Consider the following 21071-nt stretch of genomic DNA (forward strand, 5'->3'; position numbering starts at 1 on the left):
GCGAGGGGAGGGGACAGGGGAGGGGCAGCGAGGAGCTGGCTCGGCTGCCCCCAGCCGAGGGGCAGCCCGGGGCCAGCCCAGGCCCCGCGCGCTCCCGGCCTGCGCGCCCTCGCCAGCTGCGCTCGGCGTTCTGGGCCGGCTCCCCAGAGGCCTAGCCGCCGCCGCCGCGAGGGCGCGGGGCAGACAAAGGAGGCAGACAAAGGCGGGCGCAGCTAGGCGGCAGTGCGGGTACCGGGCGAGGCGGGCCCACTCCTCCCGGTGCGTAAGAGCCGCCTCGGCGCGGCCTGGGGCGCGTGAGACGGGTGGGGTGCGGGCAGCAGTGGCGCATCTGGAGCGGCCCCGCTGGGATCCCGCGACAAAGGGGATCCCTGGCGGACCCCAACAATGGATCAGAGCTGAGCGCTCAGCTGCGGCCGCGTATGACCGGACAGGGGCCGGCCGGTCCCCAAAAGGATTATTCCGCCTAGGCTGTGAAATGGGACCGAAGAAATGCCCGGTGCGAGGGAGGCGGGACGGGGCACGGCGGAGCCTTTGTATCCTCCTCAAGTGCGCGGAGTCGTGGGCGGGGTTCTAGGAGAGGTCGCTCTTTGATGTGGGGGTATAACGGGTTTTCAAAGCACTACCAGGTGAGAATCGGGGGTGCTGACGGCCGCACTAGTGCCCCGCCCCAAACACACTCTGAGAAGGAAGGGAGAAAGACAATCTCCCTAACACATACACACACACACACACACACACACACACACACACACACACACACACCACGGTCCGCCTCTCGCCACACCCCATCCAAAGTGGGTCTGATGCTCGCCGGGCCCAGCCGGGACAAAGCCAGCCCGGGGCCGGCTCATCCATCACCGCGCGGGGCGCCGCGTCCTGCCGACCCTGGGAGTCCGGGAATGCTGTGTTATGGGTCCCTCGGCCCTCATAACTCACGGCGGGGTCACTGGGGCCACGAGCGCTGCGAAGATCAAAGAGCGGTGGGGCGGGACCGGGCGCGCGGGAAGCGGCAGTCTCCACCGGAGCTCAGAGCTCGGCCGGTGTCTTCCATTTCGACTGTTTTCTTCTTTTTCCAGAGTGTGGCAAGTGATGGCTCAGAAGTTTAAGAGCCATGCTCTGTAGTCAGGCTCGATGCCTGGGCTCCTCTTCCGATGGCATTCCTTATCCCCTTGGGCAAGTCGCCTAACCTCTCTGAGCTCACCATCGTCCCTAACTCTAGGGTTCAAGGATTAAGTGCCATGAACTGTGTAAGGAGATATGTTTCTGAGGTCCCGGCCCCATAGGAAATGCTCTAGAAAAATTAACTGCTATTGTTACTGTAATATCATCAGCCTGATGGGCACCAGGATGGATTGGGTTGTGAGCAGAGCAGAGACATGATCTGTCAGGTTTTAAAAAATTCGTCTGATTTCTAAAGTTGAGAATAGACTGCAGTGGGGCAAGGACAAAAGCAGGGAGACTAGTTAGGAACCGTGGCAGAAAAGAGGTGATGGTGGCTTGGGCCTCGGAGAGGGACAGTGGTCCTGATTCTCCTTTTCAAGGGTGAAGCTCTGACCAGGCATTCAGTGAACCAGAAGCAAACTATTGGAGACTCTGGTTCAAGTGCTGCTGCTATGGCTGTTCACCAGCGGGGCTGTCTTTTGCAGGGCGTGGACTCTGTTCCCCCAGAGTGATGTGGTGGGAAAAGGTGGATGTTAGGAGAGGCCCAGACTCCTAGCCCACCCATGTTATACTGACTTTGGGCCTTAGTTTCCCCATAGTTGAATGGCCAAAGTGGAAACAACCCAAATGTCCATCAACTGATGAATGGATAAACAAATGTGGGATATTCATACAATGGAATATTTGGCCATAAAAAGAAATGAAGTACCAATACTTGCCACAATCTGGGTGAATCTTGAAAACATTATGCTAAGACATAAAAGCCAGACATAAAAGGCCACATATGGTATGATTGCATTTATATGAAATGTTCAGAAGAGCTAAGTCCATAGAGACAGAGAGTAGATTAGTGGTTATGGGGGGCTGGAGGAAGGGGAGATTGGGGAGTGATGCTAATGTGTGTGGGGTTCTTCTTTTTGGAGTGATGAAAATGTTCTGGAATCGGATAGTGGTAACATGCACAACTTTGTGACTATACTAAAAACCACTGAACTGCACACTTTAAAAGGGTGAACTTTGTGGTTTGTGAATTATATCTCAATAAAGCAGTTATTTTTTAAAAAATGGCGGTTGAGCTGGATCCAGAGTTCTTACGCTGTGGTCCAGGATGACTTCAGAGGGAACCTCTGAAACTGTGGAAGACATTTAGTATCTCTGTGCATTTCTCTGGGTAGAGGTTCAAAGTTTAAGAAGAGATGATCTGTAAGGTTCCCCTGACCAACAAGGGGTCAACGACATTGGGGAGTCAACACATCCCCCGGAGGGAATGGTGTGTGTGGACTCTGCCTGGCTGAAGTGTTGGAAGCCGCCCAGTGTTACTGGCCTAAGGTCAGGGCTCTGGCTTGGGTCTGAGGTCAGCAGTGGACCCCAGGATCTGGGGCAGTTGTGCGGGTCAGGCCTCACACCAGAAGGCCTGATGAGACAGGAGAGGAGCATCTTGGGCCATGAGGATGCATGTCCTCCCTTAGGGCAACTTGGGGACTGCCTGTTGCCTTGGGAAATGGAAACGGGGAGGGGAGCACAGCTAAGGGTGTTTTGGATGGGGTTTTGAGAAGTCTGATGTCTGGTCCAGAATGTTTGCTCAAGGGGCTTAGATAGTGTGTATAGGTATTAATAGCATTGTCATAACAGCCGTTAATTGAGCATTTATGTGCCAGGCATTGTGCACTTTATTTTATTTTATTTTTTTAGAATAGCAGAGCAGAAACTTTATTCGTTAATCAAGAAATATGGAGAAGGTGAGCTCGTGCTCTAAAGCGCCTTCTCCTGTGCACTTAATATTTTTACAAAGATTATCTTGTTTACTCCTCGCTCAACCCTACAGACTTGGTACTACTATTGTCCTATTTTACAGATGAGAAAACTGAGATTCAGAGAGGGAAGAGCCTCACAGCTGATTACGGGGCAGTGGCAGGGAGAGAAACAGCAGGTTGGGCACATGAGCAGCCTGGTGGGTGGGGGGCACCAAAGTGAGCATTCCACATTCCGTGCTTGGTTTTCAAAAGCAGCTCTTCTCTGCACACCATCACGTGTAGCCCAAGCACTGAGATCTGAGGTCTTTGCTCCTCATGCAGACTGAGTTAGGATTCAAGTCAGGCAAGCGGCAGTGAGCCCCTGTCTGCCATCATTTCAGTCCTCCATTCGTTCTTCACTCGTTTAACACACACTCATTGAGAATCTGGATTTGGCCAGGCACTGGGTGAGGTGCTGGGCTGAAAGAATGAATGAGGCTGGGTCTCTACTCAGGGGGCATCCCAACTGGCTGGGTCCCTGAGCTTTGGGGTATCAGTGGGATTGTCACCAGGCTCTATGTGGCTGACTCTCTGTGGCTGCCTCTACCCCCTATGTTTGGTGTCCTGGGAACCTCAGGCAGGGATGGGACGATATGTCCTGTGATCAGCCTGGGGGGTATGGGAGGGACTTTCTTTGGAAGCATCTTAGGGGTCTGGATGCTTCATTGCCTGTTGTTTTACTCAGTTCACTCATTGTGTGCTTGTTCAATGAATCCCAGAAATCCTCCTTTGCCCACACACCTTAGTCTTTGCAAGACTTTCTCGCATCTTGCTTTCTCTTAGTTTCAAATTTAAATGTCCCTCGGGAGTGATTTTCTTTCTGTCCCCGTTGCAGACCCTTGGGGACCTGCTCCAGTTGGCAAATAAGCTCTCTCTCCTCCTAAACATCAATCCTTCCCTCCCAGATACCCTCCTACATATTGTCATTATGGTAAAAAATATGCAAATAATTTTGAAAAACGGTCTCCCAGTAAATGGGTATTCAAAAATGTAATAAATTAACCCCATAATGTAATCTGGGTCCCATGACCATCCATCATGGTGACGCGATTAAGACATGAAAAACCAGATGCCGCAGAGCCCGATGGATGGAAATGATGGATGAGTCTTCACAGAGCTCCCCCATGGCCCCGTGCTGATGCGGCCCCCTGCCTCTACCCCATCCCCAGCTTCTTGGCCCCCATGGAACCCGAGGCCATCAGAGATTCAGGGAACATCTGTCCAGCCTGTTCATTTCACAAATGAAGAGATGGAGGCCTTTTGGGGGTCGGGGGTCGGATCAGTTTGAATCCTCATCTGTCTCCCAGCCCGCGTTCCTCTGTTTATGGCTGGCAGTGAATCCAAAGCTCCAAATTCAGGCATTTTTATCCATGGGTTTCTAGTTGACAAGATGGGTACCCCAGTGTCAAACAAAGGCTGTTAGGACCTCAGTTTCCCCATTGGAAAAATATGAGTGTTGGGTTGTACGTCTGCCAAGGTTTCTCTGAAGTTCTTTAGCTCTGTGTGTTAGGAGACATATGAGTGTCTTCTCAGGGCAAGGAGCTGGAGCTGGGGGCCCATGGAAGGAGGGCCTGGCATGAGCCCCCACGTCGCTCACATGGTGCCCTGGAGGCCACCTCACAGGACTAGCTGAGTTCTGAGCTTCTCCACTCCAAGCCCCAATCCTAAGGGACTCTTTACAAGGAATTGCCCCCCTAAGACTGCCACTTCCTGTGACCAATGAAAAAGCTTTGTGAGCAGCCTCCAGAGAGGGGCAAAGGAGGACCCTCGCTTTCCCCAGTGACCAAAGCATCCACAATGATTAAATCTCAAGGAGCCAGGGGACACTGTCTGCAAGCCAGCGAGCTGCTCAGCTGACGCTGTGTGGAAATGGTCCTCTCCTATATGGCGTGACATGGGTAGAGTCCCCAAGTCTTGAGAAGGGTTGCTGTGTCCCAAATGTGCTGCCAGGTGCATGAGTTCCTGAAATAAATCACCCATCCCTTTGGGTTAAGGATAGCAATTGTATGAAATGCAGACTTTCCTTGGGGACAGCCCAAGGAAATCGCTCTGGCAATTCCCACACTTTCTTGGGCATCAGGGCCCCTGGGGAGCTTATTAAAGGGCCCGTATCCTCCTGTGCACCCAGACTGATCCAGTAGGTCAGGGAGGCCTCGGATCCAGGTGTTTAATGGGCTCCCCAGGGTTCCTGATGCAGATTTACAAAGACTGCTTTTGAGAAATGCTCTGCTGGCATTCCTGGCTTAATGGGCTGGGTTACTTATTCTATCCCCTGCCCCCACCCCATCAGAAGTCTGTAATTGCAGGTTTGGAGGCATCTGGGGTAAAGGGGGAAGGGTGCAGGTCTCCAATACCGAGCTGTAAACGGTAAATATTCCTTGTCAGATCTCTTTACCCACAGATGGGCGTGACTCCTAACAAGCTCTTCTGTCCCTGGAGGTTAGAGACAAGGGCCCCAGGCTTCTGGTCCTGACTTGTTGCCCATAACTGTGTGGCCACTTCTCTGACTTTATTTTTCCCACCTGTAAAATAAATGGCCTGAAAATAAGTTGAAGGCCTTGAAGTCAGAACTGGGTTTGTATTCCAACTGTGTGGTTTTGGCAAATTACGGAACATTTCTGAGCCTGTTTTACTATCTACGAAGTGGGCTGTAAAAGGGGTGCTTAGCTCCTAGGGTTAATGGGGGAATTAAAGAAATCAGTGCTTGACCCATAGTGCTCGATCCATGTTAGTAATTATTTTAATATTAATATTATCTCCCAGAGGACTTTCAGCCCTTCCAGAGTCCATGGGGCAGAAGCGGTCCAGAGCTGTAAAGCTGTAAAGACACCTCTGCGCACCGCTCCCCCAATAGCTGTGTGACTCGGGCAGGTTACTTTAGCCCTCTGAACCTCGTTTGGTTCATTTGCAAGATGGGGAAAATCAGAGTAACCGTCTCATGGAATTGTTTCGAGGATTAGTGAGATAATCCATGGACACACTTAGCCCAGTGTCAGGCACACGGTTGGACCTCTATAAAGGTCAGCTATTGTTATGATGCATGGGTCCGGGAGGTTTTATCTTCTTGGGAGATAAAGCCAGGCTGCATTTAGGTTCCGGATGAAGGCGTCCCCGCCGCGCAGCCGGCGTATTCAGTTTCGGTTGGGCAGCTGAGGGTGACTCCGGAGCAAGCAGTAGATGTCGCTGTCCATAGTCCCCACCTGTGACCTCCAGCTGGTCCTCATCGGGCAACACGTACCCGCCCCCTTTCAGCGCCTCTTAAAGCAAAAGAAATGTCCTGGGGAGGAAAAGACGTAGCGATCCGATATGGAGACCCAGTTATCTTTTTTCGCCCCCACCCAAAACTGAAAGGAGGCAGCGCGGCGCAGTCTCAGCCCACTCCGGCTCTGGGATCGCCGGCGTCGAGGCGGGGCCCCGCCCCAGGCCCCGCCCCCTGGATACCGCCCCTCCCCCGATTGGCTGCGCGGGGAGTGGGCGGGGCCGGCGGCGCGCGCTAGGACCCGCCCGAGCGCCGGGGACGTCACGGCGCGGCGCCTCGGCCGCGGGTTGAGCGGGAGGTGCGAGTGGCCGGGTGGGGGGTGTCCCGCGCCGGCCCCGGGCCCAGAGCGGGAACGGAGGCCAGAGCCGGTACCGGGAAGGGGAGAGGGGCGGGGTCCCTCCGGGGAGGGATCCAGCCGGGCAGGGGCTGGAGTCTTATTCCAGACTAGTTTCGTTTTCCGGGTGTCCCGCTTTCCGCTCCCAGCCCTGCGCATCCCGCGGGTTCTCTGCGTCCGCAGCCGTGCCCTTTTCGCGGGCACAGCTCAGGCCTTCCCTACCCCCGAGACAGCGGGGCGAGGCGGCCAGTGGACAGAGGCTGATCGAGGCGCAGCTGATGCCCCCGAGCTAAGACGCCAGCGTGGGGGTGGGGGTCGTTCCCAGCTGCCCTGATTCTGTGTGAAGGGGGGTGTCCTGCCCCGATTCCCCCCGGACGGAGGGGAGGGGCGGTGGAGGCGGGCGGGCCCTGCGGCTGCCTGCGCCTTGGAACTAGCCCCACTTCTGCCCCACCCCCTAGGTGGCGGGAACGATGACCACGCTCACGCGACAGGACCTCAACTTTGGCCAAGGTAGGGAGGCTGGACCTGCGGCCCCGGGTCGGGGGGGGCGAGGGAGGGCAGGGCCGGCGGGCTTCCCCGAGCGCACCGCGTTCTGCCCCCTCGCAGTGGTGGCCGACGTGCTCTGCGAGTTCCTGGAGGTGGCCGTGCACCTAATCCTCTATGTGCGTGAGGTCTACCCGGTGGGCATCTTCCAGAAGCGTAAGAAGTACAACGTGCCTGTCCAGGTGAGCCCCCACAGCCGCGCTGGGGCCACTGGGTCACCCCCGAATCACAGAGTGGGTAGAGGGTGGGTTTTGAAACTGTCTTCCACCTTCAGGCCCGGCCCCCTCATTCACCAGTGGCCTGGCCTGGCCTTCCATTCCCGGTGGTTGCTGACAGCCTGACAGCTCCCATCCCTCACCGCAGTGGCCTTTCCTTCCATCCCTTCTGAACTGCAGAGTTCGCCTTGCCAGAAGTTAGGGACCAGGCTCATGGACTAGAGTTGCCCCCGGGGCGTGGTTGTATTTTAAAAGAGGCCCTGAGGCTGGTGAAGGGTTGGGGAGCGGATTCCTGTAAACCTCAGGCACCACCTTCTCTCTTCCTTCATTTACCCACATTGTAATGGGTTGTTTTAGATTAAAAGGCAGACAAAGCAGTAAACATACGCTACTCTATCCCATCTCTAGAAGTGCCTGCCCCTTAGAAGGCACTCAGTAAACAGTAGAATAAATGAGCTTAAAGGATATACAGAGAAAAAGAATCAGTGCTTACTGGGCACCCACCGTGTACTAGGTACTTATCTCACTTAATCGTCACTTTTTCTTTATGAGATCTTCACAGATGACTAATTGAAGCTCAGAGAAGTTAAGTGATTTGCCTGAGGCCACCCAGCTCCTTAGTTCTAGACTCTTAACTTCTGAAAATTGATTAAATTTCTGGATCCTTTCTCTGGAAAAATGCCCAGATGCCCAAATACACACAAATCGATTGTACAATTCAGGGACTTCTCCGACTCTGGAGGAGGCCATGGACTCCACATTAGGAACCCCTAAAGCTCTATTAAATACTGAGATTGAATTCTTTTTTTTTGAGGAAGACTGACTCTGAGCTAACATCCACTGCCAATCCTCCTCTTTTTGCTGAGGAAGATTGGCTCTGAGCTAACATCTGTGCCCATCTTCCTCTATTTTGTATATGGGACGCCACCACAGCGTGGCTTGATGAGTGGTGCATCAGTCTGTGCCCAGGATCTGAACCTGCGAACCCTGGGCTGCCGAAGCGGAGTGCGCACACTTAACTACTGTGCCACTGGGTCGGCCCCTCTGAGATTGAATTCTTAATCTTCTGACTTCTCCTTCTCTGTAGAGAATCCAGAGTTCTGAGCCCCATGAGGGGAAGTCAGTCTCTTGGGTAGGCAGCCCTAGGGAACAGCTGGGCCTCTTTGCAAAGGCAGATGGGGCCTTGGGCTCTGGGAGGGGGTGTCAGGCGGTGTCCCTGTCGGTGCGCGGGCCTCACCAGCCATCGTGGGTTGTCTGCAGATGTCCTGCCACCCGGAGCTGAACCAGTACATCCAGGACACGCTGCACTGCGTCAAGCCACTCCTGGAGAAGGTGAGGGCAGCAGGCCCCCTGTGCACCTCACCCCGTCTGCTCTTCCAACTCCGGGATGGGGTGATGTTGAGACCATTCGAGATCCCCATAACTCTAACACCCAGAAGCCTGTTCCCTGGACAGCCACCCCACCCCCACCCCCCAGGGACAGGCCCCAGGGCATGTGGGCCTTGTGTTCAGGGTGTGCTGGGCCCCAGAGCCCTGGTTAGTGGGATTGGCTCTCTGAGTGGGGCCTGTCCTGGAGGGTTCTGGGTTCTTCTCAGATCTGTTTCTCTCTTCCCCTGGTGTCCTGCTCCTATCTTGTCCTGCTCCCTGAGACCCCCCACAGGGCCCATGCGCCCTCTCCTCTCAGCCTGTACTACTCATGTATGAGGGTGCCGACTTGAACTTCTCAAACCTGCTTCCTGGGCTCTCAGGGAGCTCGGCCTAGAAGCTGAGCAGGGCTGAGTGCACCCTTTCCTGCCCTTCCTTGGCAGGGAGTGGGTGGCGGCAGGGTGGGGCACCCGGTTCTGGAGTAGGGGCTTTTGGTCCTGCAGAATGATGTGGAGAAAGTGGTGGTGGTAATTTTGGACAAGGAGCACCGCCCAGTGGAGAAATTCGTCTTTGAAATCACCCAGCCTCCGCTGCTGTCCATCAGGTGAGCCACCTCTCCTCCGTCCACCTGCTAGCGGGTGTGAGGTCCCTAGAATACCTCCCATCCCTCCCCTTTCAGGCAGCCCCTGAGTACCTTGGTAAAGGTCTGAGAGGAGAAATGGCAAGGCGTGCAACCTCACAAGGCCTCCTAGTGGCTGAGTAACAGCTGACTGTGGACAGCACACAGGTTACACGGAGACCCTCCTGTTTCTCGCCTGGAGAATCAGCATTGGTGAATGGCTAGTCCCAACCTCATTTTATAGATGGAGAAACAAAGTCTAGAGGGATGACATGAGCTACCTAGAGTCATCCAGATGGTGGCAGAGCCAGGACACAGACCCAGTTTCCGGACTTCCCAGTCAAGCAGCCAGTCCTTAGTCAACTAGAAGTTGACATTGGGCAGGTGTGTTGGCTCGTCAGCTGCCGGCCTCCTGTGGTGAAGCCGGCACTAGAATCTGTCCCTACCTGCTGTGTGGCCTCAGGCAAGCCCTTTCCCTTCCTGGCTTGGAGTCCTGGGGTATGAAGAGGCTTGGGCTCTCGTTCTCAGACCAGGCTGCACATTAGAACCACCTACGGGGGCTCCCTATGTCCCCTCCCCCTTTATGACAGTCTGGGATGGAGCTTGGCATTGGCTTTAAACTCCACAGATGATTTTAACTGTGTAGACAAGACAGGTAGCGAGGCCCCTAGAAGCCAACACTCTCAGAAGCACTGGAGGGGCTCCGACCCCCAGGTCTGTTTCCAGGGTTGCTTGCCTGCTGGTGGCGGGGTGGGGGGGGACCGGTGTGATGGGAGACCCCCCTCCTCTCTCCTTCCCAGCTCAGACTCCCTGTTGTCTCATGTGGAGCAGCTGCTCCGAGCCTTCATCCTGAAGATCAGTGTGTGTGATGCTGTCCTAGACCACAACCCCCCAGGTGTGCTCACCCCCACCCCCTCTTCCCTGGGCGTTCCCATAGCTACCTTGGGTTAGTTGGTGTTCTCAGGTTCCTATTTGGCGGCCCCAGGCCTCCTCCCTTCCTTCCTGCCTTTTAGAACCCCTCTGAAAGTCCACTTCCTCCAGGAGGCTTCCCTGATTGACTCTACCTGGCCTCAGTCTCCCTGTTGACTCTGGCTTGGTTTACACTCGGCTCCGTGGGGCTGCTGAGCCAGTGAGGGAGGTGGGAAGAGGCTGTGCCCAGTGGCAGGTGTGGGGTGGCCCAGCCTTGACCAGACTCTTGCCTCTTCAGGCTGTACCTTCACAGTCTTAGTGCACACAAGAGAAGCTGCCACTCGCAACATGGAGAAGATCCAGGTCATCAAGGTGAGATGAGACCGGTCTGGGAGGGTGGCCAGGGAGACAGCTGGGAGGCTCTGAAACCCGATGCCACAGTACTGAGCGAGCAGGGCTTGCCCAGGGCCAGTGCACTCACTACACCACTTATGGCAGTGCCTGGCCCCCAGCAGGTTCTCGTGTGTTCACTGTGGCCGCATGCTCATCATTGCCCAACCTGGGCACTCAGCACTGAGAGGAGTGGGGAGCCACATGCTGGGGCCGCCGGCTCAGTGGGGGTTCTCAAGAGAAGGGGTCCTTGCCCACCGGTTTCAGAATCGGTGCTTGGAGCTTGTTAAATCACTTGGGTTCCCAGCCCAGCTCAGACCTACGGACTCGGCCTCACTGGTAGAGAAGCCTGGGAATCTTCACTTCCCTAGTGATTCTGATGCTTCCTGAAATCTGAGGACCCCAGCTCTGAAGGAGGAAGGGGGAGCTAAGTGAGCACAGGCCAGGGTCCAACCCCTTACCTTGGTCCCCTCCTTAGGACTTCCCCTGGATCCTGGCAGATGAGCAGGACGTCCACATGCATGACCCCCGGTTGATACCCCTAAAAACCATGACATCAGACATTTTAAAGGTGAGCGGCATGGGGCCCAGGTTAAGCTTTATTTAGGGTTTGAGGCCTTGCCCGAGGGCTTGTGTATCAAGGCTTGGGGCAGAGGACCAGGGGATGCCTGCTGTAAGCCTCCTCCCGTTTCTCCCCGTTCCCTTAGCCCCTGGGTGTGGCCTCAGAGCCCCACCCTTGGTGGAGATGTGCCTGCCAGGGGCTCGAGGGCCCTCCAGAGTAGGTGCCCAAGCTGTCCGTCTGACGGTGGCTGTTTGTTCCTATCCATCAGATGCAGCTCTACGTGGAGGAGCGAGCTCATAAAGGCAGCTGAGGGCGCGCCTGCTGTCCACGGATGCCGCGACTGAAGGACTCGGGGGCCCCAGCCTGGGGCGGCGCTGCAGGGCCACTGATGCCAAGCGCTCTTATTGCCTCTGTGTGTGGACCGCCCTCCTCCAGCCTGGGGCTGCTCAGGTCTGGTTGCCTTCACTGAGGGCTTCTCCAGAGGAGGGCAGGGAAGGGTGCTGGGACCACGATGTCTCAGCCTCCTGGATTCGGCCGGCCAACACTGTCTGTCTCCAATACTGTGCTGTGAGCTGTTTCAATAAAAGGGCCCCAAGGGCTGAGCTGGGCTGTCAGTAACCAGAGTGGGAGGGCTGCTTCTCTGCCAAAGTGCCAAGGACCCCTATACCCCCCACCCCTAGACCCACCCCAGCCTGGTTTTACTGTAAACGTTTGTTATGACAAAATGTCAGAGCTATGTGACAGTACGTTACCAGACGCTGGTGGGTCTGCCCAAGGTTGGAACTAGGGCAAGAGCTCCCAGGGCAGGGGCCCTCGCTGCCCACTACATGCTCAGCTCTTGCCTGGAGGGAACCTTCGGCATTCGGCTGGCCCAGACAGAGGACGGATGAATGGCTGTCAGATGATGGACTGTCAGAAGGGCCTGTGGAGATCAAGTGGGGAGGGCAAGTGGGCAGCTTCCTCCTGCCCCTGCGTGGTCTCCGGCTGACCTCTGGAGGGGGCCTGGTTCCGAGTCATCTTATGGCTAACGATGATGCTGCTGTTGGTGACGCGGGGCCCGTACCAGCCTGCCCAGTACTGGGTGTCCTGGCCTCCGTGCTGGAAAAGGATGTGGCGGACGCCTGGAGGGTAATCCGAGAAGGTGTGGGAGACCTGGGGAGTGGGGAGAGGAAGTGACCACTGGGAATGGGGAGGGGACGAGATGGGGTGACCCCTCACCTGGAGAGGGGGAGGGAGGAGCCAGGTCCTGTAGGGGAGAGCCGCCCAGGCTGGAAGGCAGGAGCTCCAGGCGGAGAGCTGGGGGCATTCTGGGCCCTGAGGCTGCCCTGTGCTTCCTGCCACCCTGGCCCTGGGAGAAGTGAGTGGCGAGGGCAAGCAGGGAAGCCTCACCTCTGTCCACCTGGCATCGTTCCACTGCTCAATGGTCACAGGCGGGGGCTCGAAGGAGGCCAAGATGATGTAGTCGGCCGAGGCCAGCTGTACTCGGATGTGGTAGGTACAGCCACAGTCTGCTCTGGCAGCGAACCTGGAGGAGGGTGGGGCTCAGGACTGTGCCCCCACAGACTGAGGGGGGCCCTGGAGGCAGGCAGGCAGCAGGCCCACGAATTGGAGGTCAGAGTTTCATTTCCCTGCTCTGCCCAGGAGGCCCAACTGGCTTCAATGGTCCCTGTGCCCCATGGTGCCCCAGGGGTAGGCAGTCTATTCGTGCTGGGCCTCAGTTACCCCATTGAGAAAAGGGACAACCCTTTTGGGTGTATCAGTGAAGAGTCACCTTAAAGAGCAAAAGGCTCTGTACAGAGATAAAGGCCCGGGCTGTCCAAGCTATGTCACCTGTACATTATAATAGACAGGGCTGTGGATTCAATGGGAAATTCAAGGGGTGGCCTGTGTGATGGGGGCTGACACAGAGCTCACCCTTTGCTCAGCTCTGTTGTCCCCCTGCTGCAGCTCTGCACACCCATCAAGCCCCACCCCTCCACCCTCGGAGTGGTGGCCTGGCTGGAACTGCGGTCCTGCTTCGGCCTGGGGCCAGGCCAGAGCCTTGCACTGCTCTGTGCACAGAGTAGGAGCTTGGAAGAGTTGTGGGACAAATCTTGAAAAGGGGCAGGGGAGGCAGCTAGGCGAGAAGACATGTGAGTGTCTGCAGGGTCCAGGGAGGCCGGGTCCTGGTGTCTGCCACTCCGGTGCCTGTTTGTGACGACTCATCTGTAGGCCTCAGGCTCCCCATCTGCAAACTGGGGCTAAGGTCTCCTGCTGACACAGGCAGGGGGTGGGGGCAGGAGGCGCTGTTGGATGAGCAAGTGCTGGCTCTGTCAGCAGTGGGGTGGGGCAGGGTCAGCCTGGCTCTTGGGGCAGCCCTTGCCCCAGGACACTGCTGGGCACAGAGTGGACACTCCCCACAGGTGTTCTTAGGAAGAGAAGAGGGAAGGATGCAGAGTGTGGCACTCAGGCCCTGGGCCCCACTCACCAGTCCTTAACCACAATGTCGGGCCGGAACGTGTCCAGCAGCTCCTCCCAGTAGCCCTCGGCTTTGAGGTCCACAAGCTGGGACTTGAGGCACATGCTGGGGAGCAGAGGACAGGCTTGCTTTCCCGGGCGTGCACCGCCAGGGAGGTGGTTCAGGGGACAACAATGTCCCCTGACTGTTGCAGGACAGCCACTGGCTGATGCTGACTCTGGCTCTTACCCTGGTGCAGGCCCATGAGAAACATGCAGGGAATTTGACCTTGGGTGGCATCTGACCCAGACCACAGGCCCAGTTTCCCAGGGCCCCAAGGAGGGCACCTCTGAGAACTCGCATTCCTGGATTAGGGACAGCCTGTAGACACCTCTGACTTACCCTAATCACCCAGTGGGTTCTGGGTCTCCTTAAATTGATCTCCATCCCCCACTGCCACTGAGTTCACTCCCGCTCCAGGAAGCAGCAGACTCTGAATGGGTTTTGGAACCACCTCCCCCGAGCTTCACAGGGAGGCCCTCACTGAGGCCTGGAATCCCGCACAAGGTGTCCTGAACCTCTTCTCTCAGCACAGCCTGCTCCGTTCTGCTGGTCTTACCCATAGGATGTGACAAAGTACTTCTTGACTGTGGAGTCAGGAAAATCTGTCCCGTGTGCTCCAGGGAGGCTCTCCACCTTCCACTTGTCCCCCTCATTGGAGTCGATGTGCCATGATGTCATATCCTCTAGGAAAAACAAGCCGCGGTGAGATCCCCTGTGTAAGTGTACAGTGGGTCCTCCCTACCTGGGCCCGGGAGGGAGCGTGTAAGGCCAGGCTTGCTCCTGCTCAGATCTCAAGGCATGCACCCCAACCGTGCCTTGGAGCGTCCCTACAGAGCTCCCCTCCAACACGTTCCCACCTGTTCCCACTGTCTCAGCGCTGATCTGGGACCCTCTCCCTCCCACTTTCTCCCTGACTGGCTTGACTCCTAACATGAAGCTGGAAAAAAGAGTATTACCAGAAATTCTAAACCAACCTTTCCTCACTTTCATGTAGCCGAGGGGCTCTGGGAAATACCCGAGTTTCACTTCTCAAAACATTAAATTAGGATGTAACTGACAATGCCCCTGACTTCGATGGCCGGGAGGTTAACTACGTAACAGATCTGAGGGGGCCTGAGGACCGGTTTACGGGTTTGTTGGTGGGCCGTGGGAACCTACTGTACCGACTCAGATCCCTCTGCCCAGGGCGGGCAGGATTACTGGGGGGATGGGATCCTCTGGGTTGGTAACGCTGTATTCATGGAAGGAACCCCACCAGGTTGGCTCAGCAGGTTCGGAGGCACAAGGCTGTCCTTCCCAGTCTCCCCCTTCAGACTGAGCTGCGAGGACCTCAGACAACAATAGTGCTTCTGTACCAAGGCTTTCCAGAACAATCACTGTGGGAGCTTTTCCAAATTACTCCCTTGCTCCCTCTACTAGGAGCCCACATCTATTCCCCAGGTGCCCTGGGGGCCCCTCATTAAAGAATCAGGGCAGCAATACAGAAATTCAAAAGCTGGGCTGGTGCTGAGCACAGGCCTGAGGGGAGGTTCGAGCAGGGCTGAGGCTGAGCTGCGGGGCCAGGGCCCAGGGCAAGGCAAGGCTGCAGGTTGGCTCCGTGAGGCTGTATGAGCCGGGCTGGCGGCCCAGCTGGGCAGCTTCTGAGTGGAATCTGGGGCAGGCGGAGAGATTGAGTGTCTGGGGCGCTGTCTGTGGGGCCTCCGAGAGGGGCCTGAGGGCCTTCAGCAGTCAGGACCAGGCCCCAGAAGCTGGGCAGTTCTGGATCGTTGGGCAAGTCACTCATCTGGGGGCCTGACGCTCTCCATTTATAAAATGGAGCCAACTCTTCTTATCTGGCCAACTCCTGGGATCCTCAAGAGAAAACAGACAGGAAAGGGATTTGAAGTGCACGAACTACATCTCGTAATCACTCTGTGCCTCAAAAAGAAGCACAGTGCCTGGTACGTGTAGGCACCGAACAAAGAAAAAACCGCTCAACATAAGCCAAACAGGGGCCTCCAATTATATGATCACAGTCACCTCTCAAAATCCTCATTTTCTTCATCTGTAAAATGGGGGATAATTACATGTGTAAAGACCTCAGACTGGTGTCTGGCCAGAGGAAGCCCTCCATGAACATGAGGCAGCTTGGACTGAACTCAAGGGGGAAGGTGGGTCTGCCGTGTGTTCATTCAACAAACCTTTCCCGAGCACCTGCTGTGTGGACACTGGGTGTAGGGTGGCAAACAAGATCCATTAGGCCCCTGGAACTTGAAGTTTATAGCAGAGAAAAAAGTAAAGAGACAAGGTAATTATAGGTTATAAAAAGTGCTACAAAGGAACTAAATGGGGGTGATATGATAGAGGTAGGGAGCACTGTTTTTTAGATGGGGGACCAGGGCAGGCCTCTGAACTGAGATCCGAAGAATGAGGAAGAACCAAGAGAGTGGTGGGTGTTAGGGGTGTGAGAGAACATTCCAGGTAGTGTGGGGACAGCAAGTGCAAAGGCCCTGAGGTTCAGGAAAGAGGGAACCAGCCCAGTGGCAGACTCCAGCCCACCTTCAGCACATGGGTTGCGCAGGAGGTTCCTGCGGAGACTGCAGAGAAAGAAGAAGATCTTCCAGTCTGCCACGGGCTGGTCCCAGTCCTCGGTGATGAAGCCCTTCAGCAGGCTCTTGCGCTTCCAGAGCGTCACGACGTCGATGAGGTCACGCCAGAGGCTGCAGACGGGGCGGCAGTTCAGCAGCAGCTGGCGGGCGGGCACGTGTGTGAATACCTCCAGCAGGATGTTCTCAGGTAGCTCGTTGATGCTGACCTGGGCCATGGCTGGGGTGGGGTGCACACACAGGCCTGAGGGGGGCAACAGTGGTTATAAGCCCTGACCAAGGAGATGGACCCCTGAGATACCCAGGGACTTGGGCCAGCGACTCCCCTAATCCTGTTCCTTCTTTGGTGAAACAAGAGGGGTTAGACAGGAGCACATGAGCATCCTTCCAGGATAGAGCAGGCCCTTGAAATATGGAGTGGTCGCATGTTATGCACATTTGAAAAAGTGCAATAAAAATATTAATAAAGTCTTTAGCAGACCTACACAATGAAAATTATAAGACATTATTGAGTGAAATCAATGATGACATAAAGAAATGGAAAAATATTCCATGCATTTGGATTGGAAGAATAAACATAGTTAAAATGTCCATACTACCTAAAGCAATCTACAGATTCAATGCAATCCCAATCAGAATCCCAAGGACATTCTTCACGGAAATAGAACAAAGAATACTAAAATTCATACGGGGCAACAAAAGACCCCAAATAGCTAAAGCAATCCTGAGGGAAAAAAACCAAAGCTGAAGGCATCACAATGCCTGACTGCAAAACATACTACAAAGTGATAGTAATTAAAACAGCATGGTACTGGTACAAAAACAGATACACAGATCAATGGAACAGAACTGAAAGCCCAGAAATAAAACCTCACATCTATGGGCAGCTAATCTTTGACAAAGGAGCTAAGAACATACAATGGAGAAAGCAAGTCTCTTCAATAAATGGTGCTGGGAAAACTGGACAGCCACAAGCAAAAGAATGAAAGTAGACCATCTTCTTTCGCCATACACAAAAATTAACTCAAAATGGATCAAGGACCTGAAGGTGAGACCTGAAACTATAAAACTCCTGGAGGAAATATAGGTCGTACACTATTCATCATTGGTCATAAAGGGATCTTTTCGAATTCCATGTCTACTCAGACAAGGGAAACAAAAGAAAAAATAAACAAGTGGGATTTCATCAAAGAGCTTCTACAAGGCAAATGAAACCAGGATCAAAATGAACAGGCAGCCCACCAGCTCAGAAAAAATATTTGCAAACCATATATCCGACAAGGAATTAATCTCCATAATATGTAAAGAACTCACGCAACTGAATAACAAGAAAACAAACAAACCGATCAAAAAACGGGCAGAGGAAATGAACAGACACTTCTCCAAAGAAGATATACAGATGGCCAATAAGCACATGAAAAGATGTTCAGCATCACTAACCATCAGGGAAATGCAAATCAAAACTACACTAAGATATCTTACACCTGTTAGAATGGCTACAATCACCAAGACAAAAAGCAACAAATGCTGGAGAGGCTGTGGAGAAATGGGAACCCTAATCCACTGCTGGTGGGAATGCAAACTGGTGCAGCCTCTATGGAAAACAGTATGGAGATTCCTCAAAAAATTAAAAATAGAAATACCATATGATCCAGCTATCCCACTACTGGGTATCTACCCAATGAACCTGAAATCAACGATCCAAAGAGGCTTATGCACCCCTATGTTCATTGCAGCACTATTCACTATAGTCAAGACATGGAAGCAACCCAAGTGTCCCTCCATGGATGACTGGATACGGAAGAGGTGGTATATATATAGAAGGGGACACTACTCAGCCATAAAAAAAGACAAAATCGTCCCATCTGCAACAACATGGATGGACCTGGAGGGTATTATGTTAAGTGAAATAAGCCAGAAAGAGAAAGACAAACACTGCATGATTTCACTCATATGTGGAAGATAAACCAACACACAGACAGATAGAACTGTTTGGTGGTTACCAGGGGCAAGGTGGGTGGGTGGGGGAGTGGGCTCAAGGGGTGAAGGGATGCATTTATATGGTGACTGAGAATAATGTACAACAAAAATTTCACAATAAAATATTAATAAAGTCTTTAGAGACTAATTTTTTTTTTTTTTTTGTGAGGAGGCTTGGCCCTGAGCTAACATCTGCCAATCCTCCTCTTTTTGCTGAGGAAGACTGGCCCTGGGCTAACATCCATGCCCATCTTCCTCCACTTTATATGGGATGCCTCCACAACATGGCTTGACACGCCTCCCACGGTGCGCGCCAGGGATCGGAACAGGCGAACCCCGGGCCCTGCAGCGGGGCGCATGCACTTAACCACCTGCGCCACCTGGTCGGCCCCTAGGGACTAATTTTTTAAAGAGGCCCCTCCCCCAATTAAAAAAATAATTGCTTAATTTTAAGTTGGTGGGCCTGGTGAACTGTAAGATTTTGCCAAGACCACGCTGTTGTCTGCGAGCTGTGCTAGGGTTTGCAGTGATGTTATTTTAAGGCTGTGAATTCACTCTTAAAATATAAAATTTTTATTATATCCCTAGACCATGTCACAACTTCTTTAAGTGGGGGGGCTAGTGCTGAGAAACCAACTTCCTCCCCAATGGCTCACTTTGGCCTGGAAGTGAGATGTGATAAAACACCCCAATGAGGAGCTCCACCCCCAGTTCCGGAGTGGGCGTCAGGCCAGTGCCCACTGCGAAATGCCCAGAAGCCAAAAAAGTAGGTTAAGGGTGCCACAACAAGACTATCTGGGTTTGCAGCCTGGCCTGCAGTGACTAGCTGGGAAGCTGTAAAAAGGAAGTGACAACTGTCCCAGCCTCAGAAGCCTGATGACAAGCATTTAGCACAGGGCTGGTGGGGAAGTGCTCAATGCACCATCACCCACACTTCTATCGTCAGAGCAAAAACACTCTCCTCTAGTTGTAGTTACCTGCCCTGGGGGAACACCCCCTCCCTCTGCAGCTGAATTGCACAAGGGTTTTGGAAAATTTACAGTGCCACCACCCTGAATCTTGCCTGGGGGGGTCCTGGTTATCCAGATCTCTAAGGGGATCACCCAGGTGGATAGGGGTGGGCTGGCCACTGTCACTCAGATGGGCTTTAGCTGCTCACAGGTGGGGGAGGGAGGGAATATTCTCCTCCCATATGGAGAGAGACTGGGGGGACTTCTCATTTTCCATAGAGACTTGGCCAAAGAAGCAGTTCATGGTCTTGTCAAAGCTCCTATCCCAGAGAAAATGAGGGTGGGTACACACTCTGGCTTCTGCCCAGGGAGGAGGGTTTTAGCATGGCAGAGAAAAAACATAAATAAGGAACGTGGTGCAAAATGCTATAACGGAAAAAAAACTCTGCGTGGTCAGATCTTCTGATTTTTCAGGAGGAACTCTAAACATTTTTTAAAAACATGAAACCTGTCGATTTTTAAATTTTGGCAACTTCTAAAAGCACCGTCTAGGCCGATTAAAGGTCCCCGCGCTCCTAGTCAGAGGCGTCTTAGGTACGAATCCCAAGTACGACTTCGGACGCTCACCTGGGCGTCCAAAGTCTGGTCCTTGGCTCTGGTCGCATGCTATGACCCCCCCACCCCCACCCCCGGCTTAGTTCCTGTCATTCGTGGGCCAGGGCTCAGTCTGACTGCGCAGGGTGGGGCCATCCCGGGGCATTCTGCGGTGGAAACGGCCCCTCCAGCCCTAAAGAGCCACCTCGCACCGGCTGGGCTTCCCACGCGCCCGGCCCGGAGACACGCGCTGGCCTTTTCTCCATGGACCCCCCAACACCCACTCGAGGCACTGTTACTGTGCCCATTTCTGGAAAGCAGAAGCCGAGGCGTGGGGGTGCCGGGGGGGCGGGGAGGTCCCAGATCGCCCCCAGGCCCGGGCGCCGCCGCGAGGGGTGGCCGGGGTGGCCGCGGACTCCGAGCTGGGTCAGAGTCAGGGCCGGACGGTGCGGGACGAGCGCGGTGCGCAACAGACCGGGGCGATCGGGCCCGCCCCGGCCCCGCCCCGCCGCCCCGGCCCCGCCTCCAGCCGGTCCGGAAACCCCCGGCGCCCCCGGCGCCCGACACTCAGGCCCCTCCCGCGCCTGTCGCCCCTGCCCGGCCCCGGCGGGGCCTCGACCTGGACCCGGGGGCGGCCTGGAGCCCGCCGCCCCGGCTGCGCCGTCCGCGCTCGCCCCGCCCCGCGTCACGCGCCGCGCCCGGCCCGGCGCCGGGAGCCCCCCGCCCAGCCGCGGAAAGGGGGTCCGCGGGCCTCGGGGCCGGGCCGCGCTGCGGGAACCCCGCACCTCGTTCCTGAGCCTGTCTCCCCTCCAGGCGGCGGGCGGCTCAGCAGCCGGGACCCAGCTCTTGCGCCGCCGCCTCCTCCCTGCGGGGACGCCGAGTCTCCTCCTAACCGAGCCCCCGCCCCTGCGAGGCCGCTTCCACGACGCGTCGGGAGGTGGGGCCAGCGCCCCGCCGGGGACCCACGGGCGCCTCCGTGGAGGCCGAGCGCTGGAACTGTGGGTCTGAACCTGGCTCCGCCCTTCCCTAGGGTTTTACTCAAAGGTAAAATGGTCTGCGTTTTTGTCAGGATTAACTTCATTAATTTCTTTCTTCATTCAACAAATATTTAAGCACCTACTTCAGGCAAGCATGAAGGGTTGTGCAGGCCGTGCACTGCACAAGGGTGCCTGGCCCAGGCCAGGTTGTTAGCTCCAGGGCTTCGTCTTCTCCAAGGAAGGGTGTTTTTGCTAACTTGCCAGACACCTAGTGAGTGGTAGTCGCTGCCCTGGGTGAGGCCCTAATTTACCTCACTGTTGAGTGAGATAACTAA

General features: G+C 55.1%; 2 protein-coding genes across 8 annotated transcripts; one reads left to right on the plus strand and one right to left on the minus strand.

The window, feature by feature from the left end:
• Nucleotides 1-155: 155 nt before the first annotated feature.
• On the plus strand, nucleotides 156-11768 carry MAD2L2 (mitotic arrest deficient 2 like 2). 4 transcript variants are annotated; one of them, XM_087446825.1, is made up of 9 exons: nucleotides 156-258; nucleotides 7006-7057; nucleotides 7154-7272; nucleotides 8566-8637; nucleotides 9174-9274; nucleotides 10090-10184; nucleotides 10497-10570; nucleotides 11067-11159; nucleotides 11419-11768. In XM_087446825.1, exons 2-9 carry the CDS (start codon nucleotides 7018-7020, stop codon nucleotides 11458-11460), a joined length of 636 nt encoding a protein of 211 aa, XP_087302951.1. In that variant the 5' UTR covers nucleotides 156-258; nucleotides 7006-7017; the 3' UTR covers nucleotides 11461-11768. The 4 variants fall into 4 exon arrangements, with proteins under 4 accessions (XP_087302951.1, XP_087302950.1, XP_004425641.1 ...); XM_087446824.1 differs by lacking the exon at nucleotides 156-258 and adding an exon at nucleotides 6445-6511; XM_004425584.3 differs by lacking the exon at nucleotides 156-258 and adding an exon at nucleotides 6501-6581.
• Nucleotides 11161-20656, minus strand: LOC101404958 (F-box only protein 6). Of its 4 annotated transcripts, none has more exons than XM_087446820.1 (7): nucleotides 20545-20656; nucleotides 16189-16479; nucleotides 14207-14333; nucleotides 13618-13713; nucleotides 12540-12675; nucleotides 11903-12302; nucleotides 11161-11722 (listed from the first exon to the last, which is right to left on the minus strand). In XM_087446820.1, exons 2-6 carry the CDS (start codon nucleotides 16451-16453, stop codon nucleotides 12063-12065), a joined length of 864 nt encoding a protein of 287 aa, XP_087302946.1. In that variant the 5' UTR covers nucleotides 16454-16479; nucleotides 20545-20656; the 3' UTR covers nucleotides 11161-11722; nucleotides 11903-12062. The 4 variants fall into 4 exon arrangements, with proteins under 4 accessions (XP_087302946.1, XP_087302948.1, XP_087302947.1 ...); XM_087446822.1 differs by lacking the exon at nucleotides 20545-20656 and having other exon boundaries at nucleotides 11903-12072; nucleotides 12214-12302; nucleotides 16189-20149; XM_087446821.1 differs by lacking the exon at nucleotides 20545-20656 and adding an exon at nucleotides 19793-20147.
• Nucleotides 20657-21071: the final 415 nt, after the last annotated feature.

The sequence above is a fragment of the Ceratotherium simum genome, chromosome 22 (genome assembly GCF_057802395.1).
Source record: "Ceratotherium simum simum isolate JZ-2026a chromosome 22, ASM5780239v1, whole genome shotgun sequence".
Taxonomy (NCBI): Eukaryota; Metazoa; Chordata; class Mammalia; order Perissodactyla; family Rhinocerotidae; genus Ceratotherium; species Ceratotherium simum.